This window comes from Xiphophorus couchianus, chromosome 5, assembly GCF_001444195.1.
Source record: "Xiphophorus couchianus chromosome 5, X_couchianus-1.0, whole genome shotgun sequence".
NCBI classification, from domain to species: domain Eukaryota; kingdom Metazoa; phylum Chordata; class Actinopteri; order Cyprinodontiformes; family Poeciliidae; genus Xiphophorus; species Xiphophorus couchianus.
Window position 1 is genome coordinate 37,439,711 of NC_040232.1, and position 24,587 is coordinate 37,464,297.

The window sequence follows — 24,587 nt, forward strand, 5'->3', positions numbered from 1 at the left end:
GAACTCCCTTGCTGCTGAAAATGTGCAATACAAATAAAACCGTCTTGCCTTGAAAACTTGGGGGAGGGGGAGAAATGCTTTTTTACCCCCAATTTCTCTAAGTGCCCAAAGTTTCTTGGTAATAACAAACTTCCTTCAAAATAAAAGTTAATCCAAGAAGTAGCATGAAGATAAATATCCACATTTCTACATAAAAGCTCTAAAAACCCTTCTGCTCGCTTACTCTTAGCCTGTCACCAGAAGTTATTGTGAAAAAAATAATATTGTGGTTTTGAGACCATTTTCAAGTAATATAATGATAATGGGGATAATAATGCAAGAACACACTCAATAAACTTTAAATTCTAATGAACATTTATCACTGGAACTGGCATTTTAAATATCCAAAATAAACAAAACAACAGAAACAACAAATAAAATGAATTATATAAACAAAACTGTCCTTCCAAAAAAATAAAAAAATAAGCGCTGGTTAAAACCAAAACCCCAGACTGAAAACTTTTGTCATCTACTTTTTAGTAGAAAAAGAAAAAACCGACAGATCATGTAAATAGAAATAAATTTCTAATGCAATTGATTGATTTATTGAATATTGCAACAGGCCTAGCTTACTCTACACATTTCTGCAGTCAATAGACACGTACAGTACTCAAAGCTTCCAGCACTATAGATGCACAATGGAAGTAAACACCAGCAGGCGACCATTACAGAACAATTCAAGAAAAAAAAAAAAAAATCATGTTAAAAAAACTAAACTAAAAACCTCACCACCTCATCTTGTTTGAAAAACCCATCGAAAAACAGAACTGCAGAAGAATAATCATTTCAGAGTAGACGTGTTCCTCTTACCTGAGTCTCTGCTCCTCTGAACACTTGAGTGTGAGGCACAGAGAGGAATTTACAGTCTGTGTGTGGACATGTGCTGGTTAGCGCTGAGGGGGATTAGGTGCTGTGGCGTGGACCGACGGATAAATTCTGGTTCCACCTCCAGCCGCATTTAGATGGGCACCCGGGAAGCCCCGTTTGTATTTGTGCAGCATGTTTGAATGAGTTTTAGCTTTAAGGAATTATGAATGTTTGGAAAAAGAAAAATCCTTAGCAGTGGAGCTACAATCTGCTGCCTTTTTAACAGGTGCAGATCTTCATAGTTTAAAGTTGCAGTTTGGGGCGTGCCGTGGTGACGGGGACAGCGTGACCCATGTTTGGAGGCCTTAAGTCCTCGACGCGGCCGTCGCGGGTTCGACTCCCGGACCCGGCGACATTTGCTGCATGTCTTCCCCCGCTTTCCTTCCCCCTTTCCTGTCAGCCTACTTTCAAAAAATAAGGGACACTAGAGCCCACAAACTTGCCACTGTTAATCCGCTGTCATCAGTGGTCATGCTAACTAGCCACAACATGGCAGGCTATGTTGTGGTGAACCAGCTGTAGCTTAGCACCAAGCTAGTGGGAGGGGGTGAGCACAAGAGTGATTGACAGCGCTAAGACCCTCCTCCTGGCTCTGATTGGTTGTTTCTGACTGAGTGGCGTACTTCTCCAGTTAGTACTGGGAGCACTGGGAGAAAGCAGAGGAGCTGGATCTTTTCACAAATGCCATGAAATAATAATAATTTTAACAAATATGTTTCAAAAAAACTATTTTTAAAATAAAAGTTACATATTGCAGGTTTTAGTAGAAAGAACCATAAGTCCTAAAATGTAATATGTAATGTAATAGATATAAATAAAATATAAATAACACAGTGGCTTCAAGGCTTTTACCATGGCAACTGGAGATACTCTTTGCACAAATAATAGCGCGTAAGCTGATAAAATGAAAACACTCCCAACATTAAAATCAGGACATGCGTGGGTGAGACCTTTAACATTTCTAATGTACATGGAAACTTTATAGATTCTGACAAGGCAATCAGAATATGTAATTAACCAAAATATGCACAAGGCTTGATGTACAATATAAATAAACATCATTTAACACAAAGCAATTGAAAAAAAAAAAAAAAAGACAGTTTCCATACTGTCAATATTAGCTGGGCCTTTAATGTTTCACAGATTTAAGTTCAGAAGCAGAAAGCCTGTGACTGTTTCAGAATGGCCTGTAGAGAATGATGAAATTATTTTTATATTTGTAAAACCAAAGTCTGTGTATGTGACACATCTAGGCTGGCTGACTGTAATTATTTACAACCAAGATTCACTAAAATATCAGCAAACATTTCATAAATGGAGAATGAGATTTATACCGACAGGCAACAGATCGGATTGTTCCAGTGTATTGTACTTTCCACCCACATGGCACCTTTTCATAGCAGAGTAACTTTGTTACCTTTATTTGTTATAAAAATGATCTATACATCAAATATGGTTTAATAGACATTTTACGTTGTAATTTAGTGCCTTGAAATTTGGCCTCTGTCTCTTTAAAAGCTTCTGCTCCTCCTGAAACTCCCCCTTTAGGAAGACATCGCAACATGGCTGCTCTATTAGCCCTTTAACAACATTTTTACCAGTGTTGCTCTGAGAAGTAGCTCTTAAAAAGAGCTCAGTTCCACCAAATGTTTGCTACTTGCTGCTGGCTAGTCTGAAGGAGCTCTGCATGGGAGAGCTGTTCTGAGAGGCAGAAGCTTGGAAAGCGCAGCTCAGAGGAGAAATTTCATCTCCGAGGCGGCATCAGGTTCCTGCAAGTGTTTTGCACACCTGAATGGTTGCCATAGAGATTAAAAGATTTCTCAAACATGCATGAAAGAATCAAGGCAAAACTCCATGTATGTGTTTGATGAAGGAATAACTTTATAACATGGTGTAAAACTCAAAATAGTACATTTTAGATAACGCTGTCCCTTTAAATGATGCAGCATAAATGAGATAAAAATGGATAAGAATAATAAGCTAAATATTTTGTCTCAGATGAAATAGAGTAAAAGGTGACTGTGGCCATAGGGAGTTAATATTTTTACTAGTTTCTATTAACTTCAGTTTCTTCTTCTAAAAATCATAAATCACCAAAATATTATTCAGATGTGTGAGCAGTGATCCAATAATCATATGACTTTAGCTCATGCTAAGCTATGCCAACTCTCTGTTTGCTCTCATTCATTTGCCTCAGTGTGCTCAGTGCTTGAAGTTGCCGTCATTGGAGGGAGTTTCAGTTTACTGTGTGATTCAGGTCATAACTGATTGCAGATGTAACAGGATTTCATGTTTTCGTAGAATATGTTTCATTTTTTATTTTCTTGCAAAATATATTTTCGCTAAAACACAAGAAACAATACGGCAGCAGCTTAAGCAAACCGGACAAACCTAAGCAAGAACTCAGCTGGTGACGTCATTGGTCCACTTTTTCTAACTCTAAATCGGCAACCAATAGGATCAGCCGCCTGCTGTTGGAGGGAAAGCGAGAGCTAAAACCTGGGAACCAGGACTGGAAGTTATTTTTGGTCTATTGTTGTCTGCGAATTGTCTTAGCCAGTTTAAAAATACATTTTAATCTTTGACTATTTGACCTGCTTGAACACAAAAGTACACAGAAGTAGGTTGGGATTTGCATCAGCAGTTATGAAAGCCCTAAATAATTTTTAGCAGTTTTGCTATCCAACGGTCAGACGTACCTTACTTCTGCGCTGTGACATGTGACATCAAAGCTGCAGAACGAAAACACATCCAGCCACCCTGCACTCTGATCTTGACACTACTTAACCACATCACAGTGTGTATCAGGAGTGCCATCAGCAGAGCGTTAAAAACACAAACGTTCCAGGAACTCTGTGACCTCAGGTTTCCGCTGTGCTGCCACACAAAATCACTTTGTAGCTTCATGCATTTTCAATGACACGAGGTTTCTTCAAGCAGAGTACTGTGACACTCTGGGACTACTTTGTTTCGAGTTGTGATGGGGCCACTGCCGTCTTAAGACTGCGGAGGTTTCCATGCATCTCCATCACACAAGAGAGTAAGAAGTAGTCAGAAGGAAAAAAAAAAACAAATCAAACATACTGAACGTGTTTTAGATTCCTGCCACCAGGAAGTCCAGATGACTGAAATGTGAGTGGACCTCAACTGTTTCTGTGAGTTCTGCTGGTGTTGGGGCGGGTCAGGATCTCACCTCGTTCTTTTCTTTGGAGCGAGAGGCACTCTTTCCGTTGCCGGCCGTCTCTCTCGCCGGGACCACAGTTATCTGCTGTACCGGCATGCTGCTGTTTCCAGGCAACGCTCCGGTGCTACTCCCACAGCGTTCCCAGCATTCCCATCACGGATCGCCTCCCCGCTCCTGGACCGGAGGCTGCTGTTTGGAGAAAACCAGACGCCGGCAGCCGGATTGCGCTCCCTTATCAGCCCAATCCGGATCATCGGAGGGATGGAGACAAAACGGGATCAGGTCACCGAGGCAACACGGAGACAGTTCTGAGGATGGTGGGGTGTGAGGTCGTCATGGCGACTGGGGAACTACTCAACAGTGCGCACCGTTCGCTCCCCTTCCTCCACAACCCCGTCCACTTCCAGTAAAGTGGTAAACAAGACAGCAGGGATGGCGTGTGGTGTTGTGGCGCGCGCGTCTGTGAGCAGTCTGTGGCCGTGAGGAGGAGGAGGCGGGGCTAAGGACTCTGTCGTGCTTCCTGTATAACAGGCATAAGGTTCACGAGGATTAAGGCTTAGACTAACCCCAATCTGCTCCTCTGACCAGTGGTGGAGGTAATAAGCTTACACAACTTGTTCACATGGACAGCAGTCTCACACACACCCCCTCCCCCCCCACACACACACAGACTGCTCAGACTCCCTGCGGTGCAGCAATATGCTGACAGACATTAAACACCTCCTCCCTCCTCCAGGTTAGAGAGAGGAATACAGGAACATCCAACTGGACACAAAGTGAAAAATTAACCCAATCAGAGAGTGCTGCTGAAGTGTGTGAGGATGATGAAGAATGATGAAGGGTGGATCCATCTTTGCGACTGCCTCAGGTCATGAGGATTGTGACTGACATAATAGGAATGTGGGAGAGTTAAAGGGATGGCTGACACAGCAGTGTCATGTGGTGCGGTGGTGAGGCAGAGGCAACAGACAACAGACCCAGGTCGAGATGAATAGATAGTTTTTAATGAAAATCAAAGTCCAAAAGACCAGGCAGCGACGAAGAGTCTCTGGGGCCGCCCGGAGGCGGCGACGACGAGGAGCACTGAGAGTCTCGGGAGGAGCACTAAGGGGCGGAGACTCGGAACTGGCACTAGGGAAACACCCACTACTGGGGCCGATAACCCACTAACTGGGGATGGGAGCGGAAGTGGTCCGGAGCGGACTGTTAAAGCCAGCAGCGGAGGAAGTCCAGAGAGGCACCTGGGAGCCGGCAGCGGAGGAAGGGATAATAAACACACAGAAAAACACGGAACATGACAAGCAGTGGTCCCGGGGTTGGGAGGCTTTCACTGTCCCAAAAATAAACAGATGTAAACATTTTCACAGTTTGACTTTTACAAATATTACTAATAAACCCAGGGTTCTCAAACTTCATGTTCAAACATCCAAACTGGATATCGAGGAAAAGGTCCGGAACAACTGGTGATGAGCAAATTACTTCTATTATTTTCTTATGACCCGCTGATCAAATGTATGTTTTTTTTATAGTGAGAACTGCTAAGTTTTTGACCTTAAGCTGCTCTAATGTCTGACAGTGAACTGAAATGTAGTTGATTAAAAGGGGAAGTATCATGTAAAATTGACTGAGCTTTACATCATATTATAATGATCAAAACAAAAACATATCTGGAGTGTTTTTTTGATTCTTTGACGCATGCTTGAGAAATCCTTTAAACTCCATGGCAACCGGTCAGCTGTTCAACATGACTGGGTAGACCTTAGCTCCGCCTACGAGGACAAAGCTCCTCCTTAGAGCTGCAGCTTCCAAGCTTCCCAATCACAGAGCAGCCCTCCCACTCAGATCCTTCAGCCTAGCCAACAGCAATTAGCAAACACCTGCTGTAACTGTGCATACTGAGCTCGTTATAAGTGTTACTTCTCAGTGCAAAGCTGGTAAAATGTTGTTATAGGGCTAACTGAGGGCGTTGTGATGACTTCCTGAAAGCGGAGTTTCAGAAAGACTTTAAAAAAACGGAGTACCAATTTCAAGGTTTTAAATTATGAAGTCAAATTTCTTATAAGTCATACTTCATATATGTAGCATTTTTATAACAACTGAAGTTAACAGTTATGTGATTGTGTTATAAATTGGCACTAGGTGCCTGTGAAACATTGTTCCTTTAAGACATTTCTGTTTCACCTTGATCAACTTAATCACTTTTTATTCGCTTACTGCAAATTCAGAGTAAAAACCACTTGGTGCTTCTGATTTCCTGAACTAAACCATTTCACCTCCATTGAGTCAGACTTTATTGTATCTTAAAGAGGTTTTAATTATGAGTACTCTGCGCCTAAAGCAAGTCTTGCGGAGTTTTTCTTTTTTTTCAGTTTTATTTCTCAGTTTCTGTTCTTTTCTTGCAATTGTATTATGATGTGTTTCTAAAAATACAAGATAATAATAATAATAATGATCACATGGCACAAAACAGCATCTGGAACTGATGACTTTAAGACTTACAAAGTAAAGAAAGTTAAAGTTTTTCTGGAATCACCTCATTTGTGCTAAAACTTTACTTTCCCATCTTTTGGCTCTTTTTTTTTTTTTTTTTTTTTACAGAAGAAATTGAAACAAATTGTCTTTGTGACAGGCTGCTGATAATAAAGTGCTAAAGATCTTTTTTTAATTATTATTATTTTAACTGGTTTTCTGTGTGTGTGTGTGTATTCTCAACATTAGTGACTCTCTTCAGATTTGCAACCTTTTTTCTGTCAGTGATCTCCAGGTCAAAAGCCCTCAGACCCTGCAGCGCATGCATACAGACACACGTCGATGTGCAGAGAGACGCCAAATTACAAAACCCCAGGAAGACAAAAAGAGAAGTCTGTGTGGACTCATTGTGGTTTAATGCTAAAAAAGCAAACCCATCAAAACCTGTGGTCACTGATCGCACAAACGCGCTTTGGTGCAAATCCTCTCAGCACATCGGCAGCAGCTTGCAGAGCGACTGGAACTTAAACTTTAAAAGAACAAAAAAAAAAACCCAAACAAACTGATTTTACTTTTGCTTTAAGATTCTCAAAACTCCCAGCATTGAGTGAGAACTCAGCTTTGAGTTCAATCGTCCGTTTTAACACATCGTCACAGTGAGTCACAGCTCCCCATAAATAATTAAGAGTTAATACGATGCCACTTAAACTTGACACCTTTTGATGTCAGAGCTCTTCACAGCCTTTGCAGCAGCGTCAGAGAAAGGAGGGGAAAAAGAGGAACGCAAGGCAGAGAGTGCAGCCGCTTTGTGATCGGCTGATTCTGCCCCGTGACACAGCAGGTAAGTGTTTGACTCTGATTAATGTGATGGTGGGACCTCACCTTTGTGCAGCGCTGCTGATTTCAGTGTCGTTACTGTGAACACACAGCCGGGGAGGAGGCGACTCCGGCTCCATGGCCTCCCTGTTCACCCAACTCGAGGTGTGGACCATCATGTTCTCCATCCTGGTTTTTGCGCTCTTCACACTCGCTGGGATGATCAGCGAGGAATGTCCGCACACTGAAGGTGAGGCTGCCGGGAAACACACACGTGTTGAGTATGTGTGGGGTTTTTTCCCCAAACCCCCCAAAATATCCACACCCTGGCAGATTTAGATTTAATCTAAATTCAACCAAGAATTTAGTTTTTTTTTTATATATAGGAAATGAGATAAGCAGGTTTAAAAAAATGAATATATAGCAATGTACAGCAGCAATATTGAAAAGAAACGTTTTTAAATGTGTCATAATTTCCATATTGTTTAAATAAATAAAAAAAATCAGATAGAGAAGAATTTATATGGAAACCTGTTTCTTGGCATCAAAGCAGCCAAACCCTTTTCATGTATCTATTTAATTTATCTTAGGTGATGAATTTCCAGGTCATTTTACATTACATTTAAATTACTTAAGAGAAATATAAAACAAAAAGGTAACTTTAAATCTAAAACCGCCGGGGGTAAGAATATTAACTGTAACTTAAAGTTACAGTGTAATAATAATCAATTTTGTAGAAAACTAAAATGTAGAAAAAAAATCCAACATATTAGGTAAATTCTGCAAATCATGCAGAATTTAGATGGATTTTTAATAAAAGAAGAAAAGGAAACGCCTGAAACTTCAAAATGAATTTGTCAATGTTTTCCTGGGATTTACTTTGTTTTTAAAGTTTTATTCAGCATCAGGCATAAATAAATTGAAAAAAGTTCATATAAAATAGCCTGTACAGTATTTAACTGATTTTTTATTGTATTTGTCTGCATGTTTTAATTTGCCTGTTGCTTTGCTGCTGGTGCATCAAATTTTCCCAACTGTGGAAAAAAAAAGATATTTCTACTGTAGTAAGTAAAAATGCCGATGTTAGGGCAGGAATACAGAGAAAAACAATTCAGTTTGTGTGGTTAAAATGTGAATATATGTGTTGTTGTGCAACATTTGGTTTGGTTTGACTATAAATTACTAATAAGTGCTGCAGGCCAATAAGGGAATCTACGACACAATCTACACCATTTGAAACATGTCTGTTTCAAATGGTTAATCTTTTTGGTCTTTCAGTCAGCAGCAAATGTAGATCAGATGTTCATGGTTTGACACTGGAGCTTATGCTACGTGCAGCACTAAAATGCTGATGCGTTTTATCGTTTTCTGATGGGATAGTTTGAAAAGTTGAAGATTTGCTGGAAAAAAAAAATCAAACATTTTGAGCTTCATCTCAGAAATGTTCAAGACAAAATACGGTAATTTCTAGGTTTGAAAAGTCTAGAAAAACCTCCAAAACTTTGAATTTGGTCTCAAGAATTTATTAGAAAAACTTGGAAATTTCTGAGTTTGAAAACTTGACAATTTCCCAGGAAAAAAAAAAATCGAGTTTGAGATTTAAAAAAATAAATTCTAGAAAAAACATGGACATTTGTGAGTACTTTTAAAATAGAATTTTCCACAAAAAAAAAAAGTTCTAGAAAATTGTTTTTGGTAGAATTGTCTTTCTGCCATTGTCTACAGTGGCCTAATAATCCGTCGTAGTGAAAAGTTTAGAATAAATTACAGCCACAACACTGCGTCTCAATGCTGCAGCCGTACAGAATACAACACACCTGCTGGCGCCGCTGCCCAATAAATGTGCATTTATTCACATCTATTGCAGTGAATAAATGCTAATTTATTGCATTTATTCACTGCAATAAATGTTTCATTGCAGTGAGGGCAATCAAACATTTTTCTCTGCCCATGCCTCATTTAATAAATGACAGAAAACAATTACAGCGTTAATTGTTTGACTGCACTCACAAACAATAGAACTGTGAATATGAATATATCCTTGCATTGTTTGAAACCCAGATGCAAAATAACATTTAGTCAAACTACTTTAAAATGGATATAAATGAATTTTTATCTTAAAATCCTTAAATTTACTGCGACATAATATATATATATATATTTTTTTAATTGTTTACATTTTTGATTTAAATTTTTTTGACTTTTCAAGGAGAGCAAACAAGATCAAAAAGGCCTTTTTTCTTATTATTATTTTTGCAGAAACTACTGATAGATCCCAGAGTCAGGAGATGTCGGTGTGACTCATCTGCTAATGCTCAGCTTGTAAGAAAAACTCAGCCTGTTCCTGGTGTGTGGCCGTGAATCCTTATCAGTTTATAAAAGCGGGCCTGCAGGCCGACCTATGAACGTGTGTGTGTGTGTGTGTGTGTGTGTGCTTTGTTTGCAGTCCCAGTGTAACCTGCTTCTTCCAGGATGAGGCACAAAGGAGTGGCCAAATTGTTCAACTAAAAAATGCAATAAAGAGACACCTGCTGAAACAACGTGGCTCACAACAGCATCACCTGGCCGCTCGCCCTGCAGGATGTCCAGAGACAGCACAGGGAGATTCCTCTGTGAACTTTGAACCTGGAAAACAGACCGTGTGTCTCTCCCATCGGTAAGTCCAACAACAACAAACTAACGATTCTTATCTATTTGTGAAAAAACTGGATATGTCTTCGGCTTACGGAGATTGTAAAACAAATTCATGTCTGTAGCAAAGGGTGTGCTGGTCGGACCGGTTTGCCGTCATGTTGGACTCGTTCACGTTGGACATTAAAGAGCCGAACCTGTTTGCAAACAGGCTTTAACCTGATTATACCTAACAGTTTGAATGAGTTCAGGGATCAAATATTTATGCAGCAGGTACAGTTCCAGTGGCCTCCTTTTCCTTGAAGTTGACTTTGGCGTTTTGTTAAATGTTTGAAGCGTGTCACTTGGTCAACTTCCCAGTTCACTACGGACTTCGAAGCAGAGGCGTTGAACTGAAGGTTTAGGCTGCTGAGAAGTTCTGACCTTGAAATGTGTCACTTAGTGCAGAAAATCTGCTAAAAGTTGACACAAAATGTGTTTTCCTTTTATTAAAGCAGATTATTCCTTCAGTTCTGGCTCGACTAACACCACAACATTATTCTGTTACTGCACTTTGTCTAACTTTACTACAATGAGGTAATGAGATGTAAATACGCTGTAAATGTTTATGGATAGATGAAGGTTTTAATAAGCAAGAGAGCTTTTAAAATCTTGCTTTTCAGACCAGGAGTGACTATTTCTGTCAAACAGTGCACACAATACACCATGTTTCTGAAATTAGACCTCGATGAACTACAGAGAATTCTTTCAGGCCCTCTGGTGGAGGAAAGTGAGTAGTGCAGTTTGAATAAGAACCATGTCACGCACAGTAATTGCCAAATGTTTAACCAAAACTTCATTTTCTCATAGTTCATATTGTTTATACAAATTAACGTGAAGAACATCTTTGTAAAAATGTTATTAAAATATCTGATTTATTACAATATGAAATTTTCAAGTCAAGTTTTTTTAGTATAAAACATTTTAGCTACATGGCAGTTCAAAGTTCAATACATGATAAAAGCATAAAGATTAACTGCAACCATCACCTCATTTCAGCTTCTATCATATCATAAGCACAGCTGGAATTCTATTAGAGTCCAGATAAAATAACTCAATCTGATTTAAAGGGGCATTCTGTAAAATCGACTTTTTTAAGCATTACATCATGTTATATTATTCCCACAACAAAAACATACCTGGAGTGTTGCCCTGGTTCTTCCATGCATGTTTGAGAAACCCTTTAATCTCCCATGGCAACCACTCAAAACACCTGGTTGGACTTAGATCTGCCTTCCAGACGCAGCTCCTCCTCAGAGCTGCAGTTTCCAAGCTTCCGTTTCACAGAGCAGCTCTCCCCCGAGACTCACTCAGCTCCTTCAGACTAGCCACCAGCAATTAGCAGATACCTGGTGGAAGTACACATTTGCTGAGCTCATTGCAGGAGCTACATCTCAGTACAAAGCTGTTAAAAATGTTGCTAAAGGGTTAATAAAGGATCCATGTTGTGATGACTTCCTGATAGTGGAGTTTCAGAAAGAGCAGGAGTTTTTTTTTTTAAAGAGACCGAGACTCAATTTACAGGCATTCATTTATGAATTCAATTTTATTTTAACAGTTAGTTCATTGTGCTATACAATAGCACCATGTGTCTGATGAATACTTAATACCGCCCCCTTAAAAGTAGTAAAATCTTCCTGGTTCTCTGAGCAACACTTTATATTATTATTATATCACTTAATATTATTATTATTATTATTAATAATTCTGTATCTTATTGTGAGCTTTGATTCGGTTTCACCTCATGCTTTGTTTAGGCAGCTGTGCAGATGGAAGTGCCATTCTCTGGCTTTGAGATCACCTTCATCATCTTGGCCTTCGTCATCTTCTCCCTGTTCAGTCTGGCTTCGGTCTGCATCCAGAAAGAGGAAGGCCCAACAGGTAAGCATCGATAAAAACCGCCACAACAAATGTAAACCTGTCTAATGCAAGTTATGACTACCCTCTTTCAGAAGATGCTGCATATGAAGACAAGAAATTAAAACAACTAGTGAAGAAGAAGCAGAGAGAGATCAGCAAACAGGCTGGACAGAAGGCTTAAAGCTGGGATCAGCTGGAGCTGAACTGGGACTGGAGATTATACTTCCTGCTTCTCGGTGTTTTATGGTAAAGTTAGCTATTTGTCTTTGCCCAATGAACTATAAACTCCCCTCATTAAAGGGGCAGTGTTATGTAAAATCGACTTCTTGGAGATTTGCATCATGTTATTTTCTAATCAAGAACATACCTGGAGCCTTGATTCGTTCATGGATGTTTGAGAAAACCTTTAATCTCCCGTGGCAACCACTGAGCTGGGCAACACGTCGGTGTGGACCTAGCAACGCCTCCTTGTAGTTGACGTTTCCAAGGTTCTGCCTCACCCACTCAGCTCCTTCAGACTAGTGGCTCAATGGACAATGCAAGGCTAAAGGAACACAAATGACCGCAACACAGAAGAAACATTGTTTATGGAGCCTAATTAAAGTGAATAATGACCAATAAAGAGAACAGATGGGGAAAAAATGGAAATGTATTCATTTTGAGAAGGCAAAAATGCACCCAAAATTATATATAGCTCAATTTATCAGCAATGGAGGGAATAGAAGTTGAAAGCATTTGTCAAAGAAAATGTTAAATTTGTGAAATAAATCTTCAGAGTACTTGCTACGCAATTAAGAAAATCCAAAATAATAAAATTTCCAAAAATTCTAAATTATAAATGTTTGACTGTTTTGTACAGTCTATGATTTTAGTTCAAAAAGTCTGTTCACGACTTTGTTTCAGAATGATTTGTGGTTTTATTTGTTTTCAACATTCCTGCTGGTTCCCTGTATTTTTTAAAGTTCACGTGTTTTCCCAGGACAACAGGGAATAAAGAAGAACAGCGTGGCAGTGGTTCAGTTAGGTTTGGCTCAATTTTCATTTGAAGGTAGATTTTAAAAAATGCCTGACCCTTCAATGGCCAGAACAATAAACAACACTTCAAATCCAATCTCTAATTTAAATGAACTGACTGGTAAACACTAATAAAATAAAACACACATTTTAAAATAACTAAGCAACCAGTTAAGGAATCATGAGGCTTTCAATGCAGTATTCGTTAGGAAAACTCAATCATTTAACTGCGCAGCTACGTTAAAAAATATGCTACTTCCGGTTAGCATAGTTATCACAAAATGAGATCAAAAATAAAAACTGAAACCCAAAATCAATTAGGCAAAATAGCCGAATAGAAGAGCACATCTTTTCACATTAATCAGTGTGCACAATGTCAAGGTCCAGTGTAAATATAATGGTTAAATTGATCCATTATTATTGAAATCTGAAAACAAACCTGTTCAAAACGGAGTGACAGCAGCGCCGCAAGAAAATATTTCAAACAGCTAACCTAAATTAATTAATTAATTAATTAATTAATAACATAAATGGGAACGATACAAAGCTAACCGCTTAGTGAAATGTAAAGTTATATGTGGCAATAATGGATATGAAGAGTAATCAATGTAATGCCAAATCCAGCAGCCACAGCAGAAGCCAGACGCCAAAGATGCAAACGGCCCTTTATCAGATGACTAAATGTTCTTCCGACAAGCAGTGACAGCCAATCCGAGAAGACATTTCATGTGACATTTGGCGGTTTCTTTTTTTAAATGTATTTCAGTAATATGGGTTACATACGCATATGTGCAAAAGTGCTAATTGAGGAGCCATGACTTCCTGAAGGCAGTTTCTTTTTCCTCTTCTTCTTCTTTTGTTCCTTCTTCTTGAGATTCATTCGCGATTTGTCAAAAAACTCCTTACCGCCACCAACCGGTAAGGAGGAGTTTCAGAAGAGCAGGAGTTTCTTAAAGAGACAAAGTCCCAATTTTCAGGCAATAAATTAAGTCATATTTGATATAACATTTCTATAACACCTGAAGTTAACATAGTAACTTGATTGTGTTATTAATGACACCAAGTGCCTGAAAAACACATTATGCTTCCCCTTTTCTTCTTTAGATTTTCATGTTATTAATTCATCAGGATTCCAAAACCATGTTGACAATCCAATACAGCATGACAGCACTACCTTATGTTGTTTGATAAGAAAGACAAACACTGTGCAAAAGTCTTGTGTCACTCTTAATTTGGTTTTATTTACCTTCCAGCCAGTCTGGCCTTCTTGTAACGTTTTGGTTTTGATCAACTGTCTTCCAGACTTTCTGGAGGGTTTTAGAGGTTCTCTTTAAACTTTAGATGGTTCATGACTCGGTTTCTGTTCAATGCCTTCATGATTTTTACTTGTTTGCCACTTAGCTGGGATCTCGAACTCTTAAGCTAAGAAGACCAGTGTTGTGTGAGCATAAAAATTTGCAAAGAACCAGACTTAAATTTGATATTTGTGCATTTTGTTACCAACATTCAGTCACAAAAACAGGTAAATCTATAAATACTGCCAAACACCAAAATTTTGATCTCAACAAAGTGATTCTCAAACTGAGAATATTGATCTATTTGGAGATGATAAAAACTATTTTCTTTTAGTGTTTGCTGGATCTTCTCTCATTTGATTTTATGCATGGCTTTCAGGTACTTCATATATGCTGTAGACTGTTAATGAATCCGGACCGATCTCAATTTTTTTATCCAGTTTCCTACTTTTTGCCACATACTGAACAATGGGCTGCCCTGCAAGCTCCCAAAGTCTCCAGAAACCTTTGAATCGTCAGAAAACTTGGAGAACTTGAGACAACGGTTACAAAAAAAGTATCTCGCTCCTTAGATGTGAAGTATAAAAATGTAAGTCAGTGAGTTTCTGGAACAGCTTTGATCTGAAACATTCAACACATATTCTGTTAGCTCATCAAAAATGTCAAAAGTTCTGACTGATTTTGTTGTTCTTCACCTATTCCTTTTTCTTCTGACGTTTTTTGACTCTAACCCTCTGCCAGCTGTCCTAACTCCAAATCAACAAAACCTTTTGTTTGTTAGGCTTATGTTTCTATTATTCATAAACTGCCAGCACCTCTGATCAGGACTGTGGGTGGTTGGTAGATGAGATAAAGGTTTTATTAGGTGCAAGGTGAACATGTCCATGTGAACGGCTAATGAGATCCAGAAACAGACTTGGTACATCCAGAGAAGTCAAACGGCTGAGCGACGGTTAAACTAAATAAGTGAGTCTGTGTGGGATGGTGTTTGGACGTTGCTCCCTGTCAAGTTTGCCCTTTGACCTGTGAGCTTTCCGTCTCCCCAGCTGTCTAGAGGAGAGGCTCTGCCACAGAGACGGACGTAATCAGATGGAAGGTCATCCTGTTGTTTAGAAACTGCAGGGAGAAGAATCTCTGCTTGGGTCCAAACTACCTAATGGTCCAACTGGTTCCTGCGTATTGGGAGCTCGCCGCGGTCCCTGCGTATGAAGGTTCATTTCACTGGGCAATCAGAGATAAAGGGTTTTAAGAGTAATTAAGCTGCGACTGACTGCAGGGCCTCATTAACACTGACGACTTTGTGGCATGACAACAGGAGCTGCTATCGCTCTAACGATGCACAACGAGTGGACCCACCAGATCACAATCAACACTTTGCACGCGTGGATGGAAGGATGACTCCCGAAGCATTCAGACATCATGGCACATTTAATCTCACACAGTGATTACACCAGCAGAGCCACTGCTCTGGGCTGTTTGGTCATTCTCTGTGTAAATAAAATGCTTCAGTAATGACAGTAGCCATGAGTAACTTGTGATCCTGTGTCATCTCTATGAAGCAAGCGTCCTGTTAAATAATGGAGTTTTAAAAGGGTCAGTGTTATGTAAAATAGACTTTTTTTTTGAGGATTTTATCACGTTATAATGGTATTCCATCATCAAAAACGTACCTGGAGTGTTGCTTTGATCATTTCATCCGTGTTTGAGAAATCCTTTAATTTCCCATGGCAACCATTCAGCTGCGCAAAATGCCTGGGCGGACCTAGCCCCGCCTACGAGAATGAAGTTCCACAGAGCTGCAGTTTTCCAAGCTTTTTACTCCCCCACTCAGCTCCTTTAGACTAGCCATTAGTAATTAGCAAACACCTGCTGGAACTATGTATAATGAGCTCATTATAGGAGCTACTTCTTGTTACGTTGTTAAAGGGTTAATGCAGGAGAGACGCTGTGATGACTTCCTCAAGACGGAGTTTCAGAAAGAGCAGAAGATTTTAAAGAGACAGAGGCCCAATTTCCAGGCATTAAATTATCAGGTCATATTTCTTTTAAGTCATATTTGATATATAGAGCATTTTTGGAGGTAACATAGTAACTCAATTATGCTATAAAATGCCACTATGTGCCTGGAAATCAAATGATACTGTCTCTTTACAGTCTGCGGATGATGTGACAAAGTGTAAAAAAAAAAATCCAAGAGGTGTAAATATTCTTTTGCAAAGCTCTGTATAAATGTATTGTGATGTTTGTTGGAGTAGCTGTTCTTCGGAACCTGTTTTATCAGAGAGAAAGCTCCTCATCAGAGGATCCTGGTCAGGACGATAGCAGAGGAAGCATGAAGTGAAGTCGTAAAGATCACAGCTTCTATGGAGGCCACGACTGCTGTAACGTTCACACCAAACAGAGCTGCTGCACGCCAAACCCTTTCCTGTGTTACATCCTCTTTTAAGTGCTGCTAAGACTGCTAAAGAAGAAGAAAAAAATGAGGAAATTCAAACATTTCAGACAGATCAAATCTGAGAGCTAGAAAGAATATTTGAGTTATTTTTGAGCAATGTATTTACTATTTGCTTCTCAAAAACCAACTATTGTTGTTCCACATAAGAACTTTTTTGTTTAGCTTTCTGTGCTGATTTGTGTTAGAAATAAGGAAATGGATGCAGGTCATCAAACTGGTGTACTGATCAATGTTAGACTGGTCAAAATTCCTCAAACTTTGACCAGTCTAATTTTGAGGAACTTTGACCAGATTGAAAACTGTAGCATTTTTACACTTCAACTGAGTTTTCTGAGTTCTTTTTAAAGGGTTCTGTAGAATAATGATCAGGAGTCAGTATCTTACCTGCAAAAGGATGTCTTTCTGAACAACCTGTGGTTAAATAAACATAAAAAAAAGTTCTGATTAGAGAATCAAGCTAGTGGTTAATGTGTATGAACCCATAAAACATGAAAATATCAACAGCATTTTATTCATTTTCCAATTTTTTAATGCTGGTTTATGGGGGTCTAGAGTTGATTCTTTCAACTTTGAACTTTAATTAAATTGGCATAGACAGACATTTCTCTTTAGCACTTTAGGAAGCAATTTTCTTCTGCTATCTCTTGGGATTTGTCTTTATGGGTTTCTGTGATTTAATTTCAGGCTCTCACTGTTTAGCTGAGGAGAGGTTTCTGGACAGGTCCGAATATTTCCCCTTTCTGGGTTCATCAAAAGTCTAGAAAATAGTGACCCAACAGCTACATCCCAGTGACTTCAGGTTCCTCTGTAAAAACGATGGTAGTCGAACCAAACTCCCGGCAGAGTTTAATGAAAGGTTACCCTCCCTCTCGCTTGGCTAATCCTCGTAAAGACGTATAATCCCCAGGAAGAGCAAATATTACGACCTGCTTTAATCGCTCACACAGAAAACCTGGTGGGGGAATTCGATACGATTGTCTCGTTTCTGTTCTGAAGCGCAGACGGGCAGGAGCTAGCTGAGCAGGACTGAAGGGTGAAGAGGAGCTCTGGCAGAAGGACAGCGAATACCGGGTGGCTCGGAATGACAATTGAGGCCCAAATTAGCATATTCAGGTTGGGGGGGGGAAATAAAAGTTCTTTAAAAGACAATGGCAACTGATATGCAAAGAGAGCTGGCCAAAGAAACAAGCTCTATACCTCGGCCGAGTGTTTGCAGCAGGAGGGGTGTGTGTGTGTGTGTGTGTGTAGGTACATGAGTGTTTGTCTGACCCAAACCAAGACGGTCCAAGACGCATTTTTGCAAACATCATAAAGCTATAAAAGGGGACACTATGAAGAGGACAGCAGTCTTTAGAAGCAGGAACAACTATTTAAAGACAGAACAGTCTGTGTTTCGATATCCAGGAGAGTCGACGGTCCACTCGCTTGTTCAAAGTCTCTCTCTGTTATGAGCCATGTGGTCCATTAGTGTCCTGCTGCTTTTCTAATCCTCATTCACATGTAATGGCCGACATTTCATCTTAATGTGTTAATTCATTAGCCGGCTGCTGAATGGGGAGTTTGAGTCCACAGAGACACTGTAATGAGTCCCACACTGACGGCAGAATTAAAGTTGACCGAAACGGGTTACAATGCAACAACCCATAGCAATGCTTTGTTTGGGATTTACTCTAAAAAATATCGTAACCAAATGCTCTTAAAGGGCTGATTGTGCTGTTAAAATATCAATGAATTCTTAAAACGAAACAATATTATTGACCATCATTTTCAGTCCCTCCAGGATTTGGTGTTTGTGGTGCTAATTTGGAAATAATTGCAATACTTACTCATGACAGTAAATGTGACTTTTTATTACTTCTGAGTTCTGAGTTCTGACATCAATCAAGGCTGAAGCAGCTGTTTAGTACAAGTAAGAAAGTTTTTGACAATTTTTGAGAAAAATCTGCAATAAGCTCCCAATTGTCAGTGCAAAAATGTGAGGGGATTTGTTGATTTTTACATGAATTTCCACAATAATTCTCAAGAAATTAGAGGGACTGATTGATAGAATTTGGCAGTAAGCAGCTAAAACTCACCATTACAGAAAATCTCTATCCGCCATCATCAGTGGCTATGCTAACTAGCTTAACTATTTACAACAAGCTATGCTAGTTGCAATGGAGCAGAAAGCAAGGGAGAGAGAACGAGCAGCACCACACCAGACAGTGACTGACAGCACTAAGACCCGCCTCCTGGCTGTGATTGGTTGTTTCTAATTAGCATAGAAGGACAATGAGATCAACATTTTTTTTTTTCAAACTTTATTTGGTTTTTAACAGGAATTGCATAGCCAAACATTTATAATGTGATACATATAAAACAAACCATACAATTCCCTTAAGTTATAAAAAAACAAAACAAAAAAACACAACAAAACGACCTCCAATCACTCCCAGGCAATAAGAAAAAGTCATAAGAACAAGGACACACGCAAGAAAAAAAAATGTTTTGAAATAAATAAAAAATTAAGATGCATTCTGCCACACCTAAAGAAAGTACAGTTTGTGCCCAGGAAAGTAAATATGGAACCATAAGAAAAGGAAAATCCGAGAAAAAGGACACAGGCATGAGCAGACAAATACATACACGAAGGACTAGACTGGGACAGAATGGAAATTAACTTGACCAACCAATCGTAGCAATGGCTGCCAGATTTCTGCAAATTTGTCAGAGGAACCCCGTAGTGACATCCTAATTTTTTCAAGTTTAAGAAATAAACAATATCCCTCAACCAGAGTATGAAAGAAGGAGGTTGTGGTGATTTCCATTTAAGAAGAATTATCCTCCTTGCAATAATGGTCATAAAGGACAAAGAATTTTCTTGGGAAGAGGACACAGGAGATGGCCCCGAAAACACCCCAAACAAAACACTTTGGGGGTTCGGATCAATTTTTCTGCCAACCACGTCTGATATAACAACGAATATCTCTGTCCAAAAACTCTTCAGCTGGGGGCACAACCAAGATGAGATCAACATTTTAACCGATGATCTGTTTCATACCAAACTGTCACGATATACTGACAGTTTCGACAAATATGTAAGTAAAGTTGTTTTTTTTAATAAATGTTACATACTGCAGCTTTATGGAATTATATTGTATGGAAATGGCAGAAAATTTAAGCGACTGAACTATCCCCAAATAACTGACTTTTGAATTGTATTTTGTATGTATTCATGTATATATTTTTAAATATATATTGTAATTCATCATGCTGCCAACGAGAAGTACCAAAGTCCTTATTGCAACAGTGACAACAAAGAGGATTCTGATTCAGTGTCCAGCCAGCAGACGGTCGGAGACATCAGACAGACAGACAGACGGTAAGTCTTCGTTGGCTAATTGGCTTGTCCAAAAGATCTCTGAATTTCATTCAGTCAGGCTCCTAAACGTTGGATGCAAAAGGCCAACAGCCCCCTTTAACTGCCCCCCTCGCTCCCCGCCCCGGTCAAAGAGCAACACCCAACCCCAGATGTGGTTCCTCATTAATGCGGGGGCAGGGGACGACCGCAGGGATCTGGTTCACGAAAGACCTGCTACTCTCAGCTGCAGCCTCTCAAATGGCGGCGGTGATAAATCCTCTCTGCCTTCCTCTTCCGCTCTCCTTGAACAAATCAATCAGTCAAGATGCAAAACGCAGCAGCAGCCTGTGTGGACCGAGGGAACCAGGGGGGGCTTCCTGGCATTGGAATTACTCTCTACATGTGGGGTCAATATGTGCAGCGCTTGAGAGTGTGTGCTGGAGAGGGAGTGTGTGAGTCAAAAGTAGAGAGAGAGGAGGGGCTCCGGAGAGGGGGTGTTGTCAGGGTGTACCCCTCCCTTTGAAGGGCTATATAAAACAGAAGGGGGGGGAGATGTTACCTTGGTCACTTTGAGACAACCTCACACTGGCTGGACCCACAGATCCTACTGGGAGCTGCTGACAAGTTCTAGGAAGGACGGGCTCACAGTTGATGGCTTCTCTCTGTTTGCTGGACTAGAAACAAGTTGGGGGAGGGCAAGAAGACGGAGCATCGTCAGTCCATCTAGCACCAGAACCAGAACCATAGAAAGTTTCCAAACTTTTGGAACATTTTCACAGCGGCAGCTCAGCCATGAAGGTTTTCAACTTGCTGTACTTGTTGGTGCTGCTCACAGTGTTGGTGGCTCCTGTGTTTTCAGTCAGACCAGGTAAGACTCTACACAGCGACCCCTGACCTCACCTAACCCATACCCCACCCTTAAACCTAACCCTAAACTACCCGCCTCACTGTAACATTTACTCAATCACTTTGCTAGACCCTCAAAAGCAAACAGCTTGGTTTACATTAAGTTTAAAGATGTCAAATTTGAAAATGATGTAAGTGTAAAAACTGATTTGAGAAAACAAATGATGAATGCCTCCCCCAATAAAGATTGTGCCTTTAGCTAAACATTACTAAACAAAAGCTAAACAAAATGTTGAAACCGCAGCACAGCAACTCAAATAGCAGTTTTAAGCTTAAAGACCTTAACCAGTGAAGAATACCTAGTTGAATTTTATAATAATATCAATAATAATAATAATACAGTTTCTGAACATATAATTAATAAAACATTAATTTTCTGCCAAAAATTATTATTCCATTTCTGTTAGCGGGAGGCTAAAGTTAACATGGACTTGGCTGTTCAATAACGGGCTACTGGTCCAAACCAAATTAGTTTAAATTCTGTTCCACACTTGGTCAGTCTGCTCTGTAACTTTTGATTTTTTTTAAATAGTTTGTGATCAGTGAAATCTTTAAATTTTCTTTCAAATAATTTCCCTGCTGGGATGCATAAAGTAATTCTATTTTATTCTTTTTTTTTAACCCCCCCCCCCCGCACGCGCAAATTAAGACTGTTTTCAGCCTGTTAATCCATCTCAGAGGGTCACATATGTTCTACAGGTTTAGCGATCCTCCAAACTATTTTTGCGAACGCACTAAAAAATAAAATAGGAATTTCTGAATTAATTTGTTTCTGCGGTAAATTTCAAGGCCACCAGCTCTGGTTGGGCAGTTTAGGGGGTGAGGTGGCGGTCGGGGGTTCATTTGATGATGATGATGATGGGTGGAGATGGCCGCCGGCGGTCGCACAGCAGCCACGAGGGCGACCCGGTCTGCAGCCTCCGGCGCTGCGGCGGGCTTTTGTTAATCGCCATTCAGATTGTGCAGCAGGGCCAGGTGTGGAGGCCGGGCTTCAGGCGCTTCTTCTGGAGGGAGGCAGCTGCCGCTGGTGGAGGTGGGGGTCATAAAGTCATCCAGCAGTGGACCTCCTTCCTGGGCTCGGCCTCCAGCGGCCTCTGAACCACGGATTTATTGGGGACGTTCAGAAATAATCACGTGTTTGGTCTCTTTCTCTCGCGCGCTGCCCAGCTGCTGCTAAACGACTCGGCGCAGTAAAACAGTCGCAAGTGTTCACGAGGGATCGAGTTTATGGCGTAGTTCCATTTATAACCTGACCACAGGAAATCGATAAGTATCCTTGGACATTTGTAAAGAAGTTGTTCCATTAGTTTGGCTGTGTTGATGCAAACAGCATATAAATTTGTACGTTTTATTTGACTGAATTTAGGGCATTTTTGTCGCCCTATAGCATTTTAGTTCCACTGAAAACCATTTAATTTTATTTGTTTAAATTAAAGTAATTTTAGTTTCCATGAAAAATCTTGCATTTTGTTAAAATTCCTTACAGACAGTGGGGTAATATTTGACATAAAGGTTAAACATTGAGGTATAATTTTGTTTATTTAACTATTTTTTTTTTTTTAAAAAAGGGTAAAATGACGTCATTAGCCAGAACGTTCCTGCAATTTAAGTACCGGTAAAAGCAACTTTGCAAGAATAATTACAATTAAAACTCACACATTTTCAACTTCCAAGTTGTTAGAGTAAAGGAACAGGTGAAAAAAAAATATTTACAGAAAAGAAATAAACAATCAATGTTGCTGCCAATTCTTGACATACATATGCTCAGAAAATAATCAAACGGATGTTGGGAAAAAAACTACTTTGCTTGCTAAAACTGACTTTTAGGGAATAAAAATGGCGAGGACAGAAATTCAAAATGGTGTTCACTTAACCCTGTTAAGAGACGGGGTCCATTGGGCCCCACAAGCTTTTTATCCTGTGCGCGGTGAGGTGGGGTAGAACTTACCCAGTATGTGTGTCTGCAATTTTTTATTATTTTCTTTTTGTGTGTGTGTGTGGTTTTGGGAACTGACGGTCTGATGGAACACACCATAGCACTTGGGAAGCGCTTCTATAAATATGCTATGTATAGAGTAGCATATGGTGCTATTTATAGAAATTTATTATATTTCTAAAACAAAATTTCATAACCAGGGGAGAAAAGAGCCGAGTGCCGTGCTAAGACTGCTGGAGGGTTAAAATAAAATTGTACCTAATAATATTTATAATGAATTTTAAAAGAACTTTTCTTTGCGTCCTTAAAACAGCAGTGGGGTGTAAAAAAAAAAAATCATGAAACCCTACTGGACAGCCTCCAGATTATTTGCAGGATTAAATGTCTGAACAGCCATAACCAGCAGCTAACGGCCCCAGCTCATCCATGCCTCTTGTGTTGGTGTATTTTAAATACAATCTTGTCTGTTTCAGACTTTCTGAACCTGAGGAGAAAATACCACAGGCACCACTGTCCACACAGACGCTGCATGCCTCTTCACTCCAGAGTCCCGTTCCCCTGAGGTGAGCCGTGTTTCTGTGAAGCAGCTGCGTCATTTTGGTCGAGTTTATGGTGCAAATATCATAAGACAAAACTGACTGGCGAGGAACTTTTCAGCAATAAATACAGGCTTATTTTAAGCCGGTATTTTCTTAATATTGATGAAGAAAATATTTGTGCCTTTGTCAGATTCACTTATGTTGTAAGTGAAATAATCTGCCAAAGGAACAAATGCTTTTTCATTAATATTGAGACTTAAAACAAGCTCCTATATCTTGCTGAAAATGTACTTGTGAGTCAGTTTTGTCTTATTGCAGAGGTGCTAAGAGAGTTGAACTAGAAACTAGATTAAAAATACTTGGTAAGATTTTGTGTTTTTGCAGTGAAGCTGCATGGAGCAAAGCTGGGTTACAGGCCAGGCAGTTAGCAGGGTGGCTGTGATCAGCAGCAGTGGGTTCACGCAGAACAAGGGAGCGTGGAGGAAAAGGTTGAGGCATAAATCCAGCTAATTATGGAGAGAAATGCTTTAATGCAAGAGAGGCGATTCCTGCTCATTTACTCTGACGTCGTCTCAGCAGGACATTAAAGAAAGTGTTTTTTTCCATCCCAGGCCGAGGAAACTCTTCAGAGGAGCGCGGCTGGATGTGATCCTCGGCGGCGTGGATGGATCAGTCAAGACAGACGGACGCAGGAGGTGGAGGAGAAAAATCCATGAAACGCCACTCAGAGACGGCCATGATGCACCGCCAAAGGGAGAACTTCAAAGTCAGCCTCTCCAGGAGACTTGAGATGAAAAACTGTTCATTCAGGACAAAGTATAAACCATAAAAGCTGACAGCGGCGCGGCGCTCACAGGTGTGACTTCAGAGACGTGGAGCTTCATCCTGGAGTCACATTTCATAACCAAGAGAGAGAAGATTTATCATGAAGAATGTTCAGCGTTTAGCAGAAACGCTGCAGACCAAAGAAACTGAACAAATCTGTTTAGAATGTATGTATGTATGCACTTGAGCTGCTGACTGAGAAACTTTTCCACCCGTTTAATAAAATGAATGTGCAGTTCTATTGTTTTTACTTTGCCCATTATTCCTTCAAAACAAAGAAATAAAAAAACTCAAGTCAGGTTAGATGGTGAACATCTGGAAAGAACAATTTTCTAGTCTTCCCACGGATTCTCAATTGGAATCAAGTTTGAA

The 24,587-nt window shown here is 39.9% G+C and overlaps 2 protein-coding genes and 1 long non-coding RNA gene across 7 annotated transcripts in view; 2 read left to right on the forward strand and 1 right to left on the reverse strand.

Moving 5' to 3' along the window:
* marchf1 (membrane-associated ring finger (C3HC4) 1) overlaps nucleotides 1-7,577 on the reverse strand; it is a 27,207-nt gene extending 19,630 nt beyond the window's left edge. For 3 of the 5 annotated variants that reach the window (XM_028016430.1, XM_028016429.1, XM_028016427.1), the window contains exons 1-2: nucleotides 7,442-7,568; nucleotides 4,100-4,610 (exon numbers count right to left, since the gene is read on the reverse strand). In XM_028016430.1, coding sequence (XP_027872231.1) covers nucleotides 4,100-4,186 — 87 coding nt within the window. In that variant the 5' untranslated portion in view covers nucleotides 4,187-4,610; nucleotides 7,442-7,568. Of the gene's footprint in view, nucleotides 1-4,099; nucleotides 4,611-7,441 lie in introns of all 5 variants that reach the window. The other 2 variants (XM_028016428.1, XM_028016431.1) reach the window with 2 other exon arrangements.
* On the forward strand, nucleotides 7,075-10,030 carry LOC114144008 (uncharacterized). Its single transcript, XR_003595378.1, has 4 exons — nucleotides 7,075-7,400; nucleotides 7,489-7,625; nucleotides 9,635-9,722; nucleotides 9,822-10,030. It is a non-coding gene; the product is annotated as an uncharacterized LOC114144008 (long non-coding RNA).
* Nucleotides 10,031-20,040: 10,010 nt separating this feature from the next.
* apela (apelin receptor early endogenous ligand) lies at nucleotides 20,041-24,454 on the forward strand. Its single transcript, XM_028019061.1, has 3 exons — nucleotides 20,041-20,892; nucleotides 23,325-23,414; nucleotides 24,002-24,454. Exons 1-2 carry the CDS (start codon nucleotides 20,802-20,804, stop codon nucleotides 23,411-23,413), a joined length of 180 nt encoding a protein of 59 aa, XP_027874862.1. The 5' UTR covers nucleotides 20,041-20,801; the 3' UTR covers nucleotide 23,414; nucleotides 24,002-24,454.
* The last annotated feature ends 133 nt before the right edge of the window (nucleotides 24,455-24,587 follow it).

What these genes read in the sequence shown, in the direction of transcription:
- apela (XM_028019061.1), top strand. Translation starts at nt 20,802, where the DNA reads ATGAAGGTTTTCAACTTGCTGTACTTGTTGGTGCTGCTCACAGTGTTG. An exon ending in ACCAGGTAAGACTCTACACA is followed by an intron (nt 20,893 to 23,324) that starts GCGACCCCTGAC and finishes TGTCTGTTTCAG; the next exon opens with ACTTTCTGAACCTGAGGAGA.